The sequence below is a fragment of the Brassica oleracea genome, chromosome C7 (genome assembly GCF_000695525.1).
Source record: "Brassica oleracea var. oleracea cultivar TO1000 chromosome C7, BOL, whole genome shotgun sequence".
Lineage (NCBI taxonomy): Eukaryota > Viridiplantae > Streptophyta > Magnoliopsida > Brassicales > Brassicaceae > Brassica > Brassica oleracea.
Genome location: NC_027754.1, coordinates 38,519,088 through 38,528,151, shown reverse-complemented (window position 1 = coordinate 38,528,151; position 9,064 = coordinate 38,519,088). Strand labels below are relative to the sequence as shown.

The following is a 9,064-nucleotide window of genomic DNA, read 5'->3' as shown; positions in this document are numbered from 1 at the left end:
TAAATTTTGATCAGTTACAATATAAAACATCAATGGTCAAAGATATGCATTGATTAGGATTTAAGTTTTGATATTTTTGGGTTTGACTGAAATATTATGGCTGAAAAGATTGTGGCCGGAAAAGGTCATGGCCGGATTTGGATTTAGGGGTTCAGCCGATTATTGTTTAGAGTTTAGGGGATTGATAAAAATCAAGCAAAAAAGGATTTAGGGAATTGATATGTATAATGGCCATCAAGATACATATCCGGTTATAAAACAAACAAGGGGATTTGAGATTTTGATGTGGATATGGGCCGATTTGGATCGGTAAGCACATCGAATGGGATTAAGATTTTGATGGCCAGCTTATTCATCCGGCTATACAGCCGGTAATACGGCCAAACAAAGATTATGAGTTTCAATCCTTTAGTCAATCCGGATTTAAGGCCGGATCAAAATAAGAGAAAAGAGAACCAATTTTAAGGTTTGCTAGCTAAAAGGAGTTTATGATTTTCTCTAATATCTTTTATAATTTCAAATAGTTCTTAGAAACAAGATTCATATAGATCTTAGATTGTTAATAAGTTTTATAAGTTTTTAGAGATTCTTAGATCTTTAGAGATTCAAATAATTTTAGAATCAAGATTCATATAGATCTTAGATTCAAGATTCATATTTGTGATAATTTTAGATCTATAGATTTTTATAAGTTTTATGATTCAAATAAATCTAATAATCAGGATTCAGATATGTGGTATTCTTAGATTTTATGGATAGATTAGTTTACCTTTTAGAAAACACCAAATTGATCTGAATGAACCACTGTGAGAGAGAGCTGGTTGAGAGAGAGGTGGAGGAGCTGGCCGGAAAACCGTGAGAGAGATAGACTTGGCCGGCGGAGCAAGGCTAAGGGCCGGAAGAGATGGCCGGAAAAGAGATGATCGCCGGCGGATGGGATTGCTCAGGTGGAGAGAGTCTCGTGCTGATAACGTGTTAAGATTTGAGAGAAGATTTGTGAGAATGTGTTGTATATTTCTTATTGCTTACACCACTAGTTCATACAAGGTGGAGTCAAAGAGAGAATTGATTACAAAGATACTCTACATAATGACATGGTTAAACTCATAAAGACTAATGTTGAATGGGTCTTCCATGTGGCTGGATGTAAACCCCCAATGGACTCTAGTCTTGAACTTGTACGGTCTAGGTTATGGACCATCCACTTCATGATTCATAACATAAATTGCATTAAAATTATTGAATGACACTTTTTACGTAACAAAAAAAATGCTAAAGTGACACTTTATACGAAACAGGGAGAGTAACTAAGATGATTCTTGGTAAATGTTTTAGTTTACTCAAGGATCTTAAGCCGAACAAAACAGGATCGGGAGTTCAATTAATGTATTAATATATTAATGCGTTTTTTGTAGGGTGTCCCAGCTAAGCGTAAGAAGGAACTTCCTTAATGTAACCATGGGTTGATTTCCCAGTTATGTCACTTAACGAAATAATAGTGGCTAATGAGGTAAGATTATAAATATTTAATCTATCAATTAATGTAATACTAGATTAAGACCCCCGCTCATTATTCATCTCGCGGAATAAACATTATGTATACAAATTGTTTTTATATATTTTTATTTTGTGTTCATTTATGTATTATGAAATAATAAATATATTGAATAATTGAGAAGCGAGTAAATATTATGTATATAATTAAACTGGAGTAAACACATAAATCAAATTAAATAAATCAAAGCAATCATTTTATTTATTTTGTCAGGTATATAATTAATTTTTAATGATATTGATATAGATATATAATATATTTTCATTTAAATATTTAATTGAAGCTTCCTAGTTCCTATTCATATGATTTTATTGACATTTGTATATTTGTTGTAACAAAAAAAAAAAATCAAAACCATTAATCCCACAATTTTTATTGTGAGATTTTTAATAGTTTTAGTAATTTATAATTATTTTAAAAAAATTAAATGCAAATTTAAAAATTAAAATATTCAGATGCAATACTTTTTCAATGTAAATTTCGAAATTAACTTATTTATATATTTGACATAGCATATAGTTTAATTTAGACAATAGATATTATTTAATCTGAATATTTATTAAATGATACTTCATATATATTCATATGATTTTATGATCATTTGTATCTTTTTATAACACAAAAGTAAAATAATTTTTCACAAAATTTTCATTGTAAGTCTTTTAACAGTTTTAGGAATTTGTAGTCGTTTTAAAAAAATCAAAATATAACATATAAGAAAAAAATCTAAGTTTTGTATTGTATGGTTAATGTGATTGTTTAAATTATTTTAATAATATAAATTAAACGAAAAGGATGGAGGATACAAAAATTATTATCAAATCTTTATTATTTAAAATTATTAATTGACATTTATATATATATACACACACATATATATTAGTCGTATTAGGTAATTCTGTAGCTTTTGTTTATGAAAATAATGAATAGATTTTTTTTATGCATTACTAATAATTTGATAGTTAATTTAATAAAAAAATATAATATATATTTAGATGGACCAACCTATTTTGTAAAGATTCTGAAAATCATTATGGTGACGTGGTTACATTCAAAGGTTGTAGTGCTCCTCGATTAATATATAAAGGATGTGAGTGCATGTATTTGACTAATATATCTTAGTACATATGAGAAATGGCAGAGTCAGAGAAACTATATATACTTAATATAGTAACAATATCGATTGGCCTTGGTACTACTTCAGATGCTGCAAATACAACATAAAGGTGACAAAATTACTAGAGAAGAGTCAGGAAAATCAATTAAATTTTTTGTGGCGATGTGATACATGTCAAGCAAATGTTTCAAATGTTGCACTAAAGTAAGATTCTGTATATTACACATTTTACATAAGTCTTTTTTGCAACATTTCTTCCGATTAATACAATTAGAATTAAGATTGAAAATTTTAGAGATACAGCCTTAAATTAGAGTCAAGATTAAAAGTTCCATATCCATATACAGATCCACACGCTTGAATTAAATTCAATTTTTTCCGGGTCATAATAATGTTATTTGAACCAAACCAAAATAAATAAACCCAAAAAAAAATCATATTCATAAACAACCGAGTGGTTCCTATATTTATTGATTGAAAACCAAAGCCACAACCGAACAGAGCCAAAGCGAAAATCAAAAACATAACCTAGAAGCAAACCAAAAATCGAAAGGCTATGCATGCCTAAACATATTAGTGAACAAACATACATATTAATAAATTTGTTAACAAAAATAACTTCGCGCTTTCAAAGCGCTTGTTACTATCCTAGTGGAAGATTATTTCTTCGATTTTTTAAGAAAAAAGTTTCCTCTATGATTTTAATAAAAATGAGTGTGATAAATTTATTTTATATATTATTCATTTTTATTCCATTAATTCACTTTTATTTTTACCATTTAAAGTCGGAGAAATTTTATGTGTACCATTTTCATGGTGCCAATTTTAATCTTTACCACCACTAAACGTACATTTTCAAAAATACATTCTTCATTAAGTGGCAAAAGATTCTTATACCCCTGTTATCTATATATATAACAAATCATTATTTAAATAAATAAAAAAATAAAAAATAAAAAAATATTTTTTTTATGTTTTCGAATTATACTTTTCAAATTCGAACTTTTTTATAATTTTTTTTTTTTGAATTTTTTTTAAAATTTTTTTCCAAAATTTCTTTTTGAAAATCGAAAATTATGTTTGAAATTATTTTTAAATTATTTTTATATTTTTTAAGTATTTATTTATATATTTATTAGAACCATAAATTTCATATTTCAAAAATCCTAACCCATCCTCAACTCTAAACCCTAAGTCTAAATTAGTTAATTTTAGGGGTATAAATGTCTTTTGACTTTTATTAAAAGTGAGGGTAGAAATGATTAGTGGAAACATGAAAAGTAGTACTATGAATGTGGTATTTGTGGTAATTTACTTTTAAAGTCTTGTTAAAACATAATAATTTCTCAGAGAAAGTTTGTGATTTTATTGATATTAAAATTGAAACTTTCATTAAAACCTTTCTAAGGAGTAGTGAATTGGGTGAAATAAGGGTTTTGAAGGGTTTCTTGAAGGAGATCATCGTCGTCCCAAGAATCTCGATAAGTATCCAGATTTTCAATGGAGTTCAATAAAGCCGACATACACAGCTCCTTTCTCCATTCCTCCAGATGTGGAAATCCAATGTAGTCCGCGTATTTATCGCTATACTGTAAAACACCATGTATAGTAAAGAAATAAACAAATATTTAGATGAATATTATCATAATGATCGATCTTTGGCCAAAAAGAATGTGAAACTGCGTACATTGAAATCGCAGATGTCGTGAGTGTTGCGTTTAGGGATTCCGGCGGCTTCTCTGGCGAGGTAGAACTCGGAGATTGATTGCATCATTTCATCAAAGGAAGGAAGTGAAGTCTTGCCTGACAAAAGCTTTGCGATCCATTTCGCTTGGGATTCGAAGAATGGAAACCCTATCAACTGCAAAATTTCGTAACATCAACGTTGAGTTAACCGGAGATTGATTGATTGATAATCATATACTATATGATTAGGTTTGTGTTTAGCGGACTAAAAGCATTGTATTACCTTTCGAGGGATTCCGACAAAGGAGAGAGAAGGAGAGAGGAAAGGTGAGAACGTGTGTTCGAAGAGTGGGCCAACTCTATTATCATCAACCTCTACTCTTCCTTTACTCTCAAGAAATGGGAACTTGTACCAATACCTAACCAAGTGGGCACACATTTATTCGTTTCTTAAACCAACAAAAATAATTTGTTAAACAATTCATCCCCTATATATTATTTGTGAAACATTACAACTTCTTTTTGTAACCACGTGCCATCAGTAGGATGATTCTTAGAATTATTAGAGAAATAGGTTGGTCCATCTAATTATACAATAAGCTTTTTATTAAACTAACCATAAATTCATTATTAATGCCATTTATTATTTCTTTAAATAAAGATTACGGAATTGCCTAATGTAGGTAAAGTATATATGACAATTAATGATTTTGAATAATAAAGATCTGATAAAAAAAATGTATCTTCTATCAAATTTGTTTAATTTTAAACTATTAAAATAATTTTTAAAAAACCACAATAACCATATTATAAAAATTTAGATTTTTCTGTATATGTTATATTTTGAATTTTAAAAAAACGACTATAAATTACTAAAACTGTTAAAAGTCTCACATTCAAATTTTGCGATCCATGGTTTAAAATTTTTTCCCACAATGAAAATTTTGTTATCAGTAATTTAAAGTTTTTGCTATTAAAGATACACACGATCAAAAAAAATATGAGTATCATCACTTAATAGACATTAATATTAAAAATATACTATGTATGTTAATATCATTTAAATTTAATTACATATCCTATGAATTTTTTTTAAAAAAAATTGTTTGGATTAATAAAATTGATTTATACGTTCGCACCAATTTAATTATATATGTATAGTTACTGACTTTTAATTATTCAATATATATTTATTATTTCATAATATGTAAGAACATATAATACATAAAATAATTTATATATATAATGTTTATCCCGCGCAAGACGCGGATCTTAATCTAGTTTGTTCTTAAAAGATATCCACGTTTTAGAAAAAAAATTATTTCAAAAATATATTTTACATTTTCAATACATACATTAGTTAATGTAAAATTTAAAAACAATAATTGTGCTTATTTAAATTTTATTTGTTAAAAATTATGAAAAGTATTTAATATAAAAAATAATACATTGATAATCAATATTTAAAATATTTTTAATACTTGTGAAGACTCTATAACATACATTAAAAAAAACCCGGATGAAGTATATGTTTATATGTTTATCTGTTTTTATACATATCCAAAAAACATATTAAATTTTGATGATAAATTTATTATTTTCTGTATTTACCAATTTTAAATAATTTTTGACCAATAATATTTCATTAAATTCAGTTAATTTTTAAAAATTTGTAATATCATTATTATCTAATAAAAAATATCTAAAAACTTAAAACATGTAACTTTTAAAAAGAAAAGCTTTTGTAAAACAATTTTTAGGATCATAGCGATTAGAAAACACTTACGGAAAATGTTTATTCTAAGTTCATAACAAATGTTTATTTTAAATGGAATTTATATATGTTAACTTTTTCTTTTTGGAATGAATCTATCGGTGTCGGTTGACTCGATCCCAAGAAATAGGGATAAGAAAAAGACTTTGTCGTGGAAAGAAATTTTAACAAGATTTGTAGTCCACTCATGTTGACATATACTCTTAACATTTAAAATTAATAATACTTCAACTCTGTTGAAACATAACATAGAAAAATATATATGCCAATAATTTGATGCTATATATATTAGATATTATGGCCATATATTTCAATTTCTACGAATGTTATAAAGGATATCAATAATGTATATTTATAGTTCATTAAGCGGTTTTTACTAATCAAAATGTAGTATATTCGAAAATATAAATGATATATATTTTATAATAAGAATTATTTGTCCCGCATTATATATATTTCGTTGATTCTTCTAGTATATAATTATATTTTAACAAGATTTGTAGTCCACTCATGTTGACATATACTCTTAACATTTAAAATTAATAATACTTCAACTCTGTTGAAACATAACATAGAAAAATATATATGCCAATAATTTGATGCTATATATATTAGATATTATGGCCATATATTTCAATTTCTACGAATGTTATAAAGGATATCAATAATGTATATTTATAGTTCATTAAGCGGTTTTTACTAACCAAAATGTAGTATATTCGAAAATATAAATGATATATATTTTATAATAAGAATTATTTGTCCCGCATTATATATATTTCGTTGATTCTTCTAGTATATAATTATATTTTAAAGGCCACAAATACGTATTGATTTTTTGTATAACGTAGTTCAAAAACTAAGTTACCATGATGTAAAAGAATGGAAAATAAATTTACCCGGTACAATACAAAATGGTGTCAGCAACAATACAAGACCCATCAACGAAAATGACCCGTCCGTCTTCCTCTAGAGATTCAATCTACGACCATTCGAATATATGAACAATCTTTAATAATGTATATTGTATATACAGGACCGGCTCAGCATTGTTAGGAGCTTTAGAGCAAAAAAAAAAATTACCTTCTAAAATTTATATTAAATAATGTAATATATTTTTAAAATTTAATCAGTAATATTTTATATATTTTGTAATTAAAATAAAATTATATACATATAAAGTAATTTTGGACCCTTTTTAATTTTATTTATTATATTTATAATTTTTTTATATATACAAATATAGATTTATAAAAAATTGGACTTCTTAATTATTATTATACGGGGTGACACAGACTTGGGCTCGGGGCGGTCGCACCGCTTGTCCCCTTCTTAGCCGGCACTGTATATATATATATGAAATTAACATGGTAATGGTGAGTGTACCTCAAGATGAAGATGGAAGTTATGATGTTTCGAAATGACTTTAGCCAAGCCAGGAGGAACGTCAAGTGATTTGGCACTTAGATGAACTTCCTTTGCAACTTCCACAAGCTCTATAGATATGTCTTGTCCACTCATCGAGCAACCAACGACCACCACCACCTAACATTTATCATAATGCATCATACATTATACAACATGTGCGTCATTAATTATTACATATGTATCATCAAGTTTTATCTATTAATTATCATCACCTCATCACGAAAAGGATCAGGCACCCTGTAGATATGGCTATGAAGTTGCTTCCTCTTCCACAAATCTATTCCTATAAACACCCAAACTATGAAAACAACGCCATCCTTTTTCGAACTTTCTGATATGAAAACTAATTTCTCAACAGAAAATTTTGAGTATTAAATTTGCATGGACTCCAAATAATTTGAATTCCTCCTGTCTATATCTAGGAATCATACACGGTGTAGCATTATATAAACAATGATCAATTCACACACATATATACCTTTAATGGAAGGCAATCTAGGATAAGAGTAATGGCCAGAGGCAACAACAACAGCATCAAACACTTCTTCAATAACCTCACCAGTTTTCTTCTCTACACTTTTCACCATCCATCTCTTCATATTATCATCAACATCTTTATCATCATCCACCATCCCCACAAACTCAATCCTAACATTAAACCTTATCATCTCTCTCAACCCAAACACCTCACAAAAATCTTTAAGATACAACCAAAGCTCCTCATGACCGGGAAATCTCCTAGTGTCTCTTCCTTCCTTAACAGTGAACGGAAAATCAGAGAAACCCATTACCTCTCTCGGAGAAATCAACCTCAAGGATGAGTAAATGCTGCTATGGACTTTTAGGGTTTTAGTTTTTCCCAATGGATCTTCTTCTTCCACGTTTGGTTGGTATAGCCATTGCCCTCCTACGTCGTCGTTTTGCTCCATCACCACCACTTTATGCCCTTCTTTCTTGAGCTCTCTCGCCGACACTAACCCTGATGGTCCTGCGCCTATCACACATACCGTCTTTGATTGGCTCTTAATTGGCTCTGATATTACTAACACCATCTTTGTTGGTGGTCGGAGATAGAATGATGTTGATTATGATGTTGATTTTGTTTGTCGTGGTCTTACACTCTCATGGCTCATGGGGCATTCTATAAATAGTTGATTGTTTTCTGTATGTCAGATTTTATTTTATTTTGTATTGGATTATTATTGCATTAAAATTCAAGTTTTCTAAAAATAAGATATACACCCTAAGTAAAAGAAGAATTATAAGATATACAGTTGCTACTGTTAAGATATACACTCCAAGCAAAATGTGTTTACATTTTTCTGTATATAAATTATAGTTAGTAATCCTATTTTATTTAAAATCTATGAAAAGAAACTTTAAACAAAATAATAAATTTATAGAGCTAAAACTTCAAATATTTAAATATTATTAATAGACATATCTAGATTAGTGTTTATATTATATCATTTTTATATAATTACATTATTATTATTTTTTGAAA

General features: G+C 27.9%; 1 protein-coding gene across 2 annotated transcripts; it reads right to left on the bottom strand.

The window, feature by feature from the left end:
• Positions 1–3,961: 3,961 nt before the first annotated feature.
• Positions 3,962–8,704, bottom strand: LOC106306964 (flavin-containing monooxygenase FMO GS-OX-like 8). 2 transcript variants are annotated; one of them, XM_013743770.1, is made up of 7 exons: positions 8,039–8,704; positions 7,773–7,837; positions 7,519–7,677; positions 7,032–7,114; positions 4,642–4,777; positions 4,360–4,533; positions 3,962–4,261 (listed from the first exon to the last, which is right to left on the bottom strand). In XM_013743770.1, the coding sequence occupies exons 1-7, from the start codon at positions 8,610–8,612 to the stop codon at positions 4,076–4,078; spliced, it is 1,377 nt and encodes a 458-aa protein (XP_013599224.1). In that variant the 5' UTR covers positions 8,613–8,704; the 3' UTR covers positions 3,962–4,075. The 2 variants fall into 2 exon arrangements, with proteins under 2 accessions (XP_013599224.1, XP_013599223.1); XM_013743769.1 differs by having other exon boundaries at positions 7,773–7,843; positions 8,039–8,676.
• Positions 8,705–9,064: the final 360 nt, after the last annotated feature.

Bases quoted from the DNA above. Each gene is read 5' to 3' on its own strand.
- LOC106306964 (XM_013743769.1), bottom strand. From the start codon at position 8,612: ATGGTGTTAGTAATATCAGAGCCAATTAAGAGCCAATCAAAGACGGTA. The intron at 7,678-7,772 runs GTGATGATAATT...GATAAATGTTAG, and splicing joins CTGATCCTTTTCGTGATGAG to GTGGTGGTGGTCGTTGGTTG. The intron at 4,262-4,359 runs GTACGCAGTTTC...GGTGTTTTACAG, and splicing joins ACGACATCTGCGATTTCAAT to TATAGCGATAAATACGCGGA.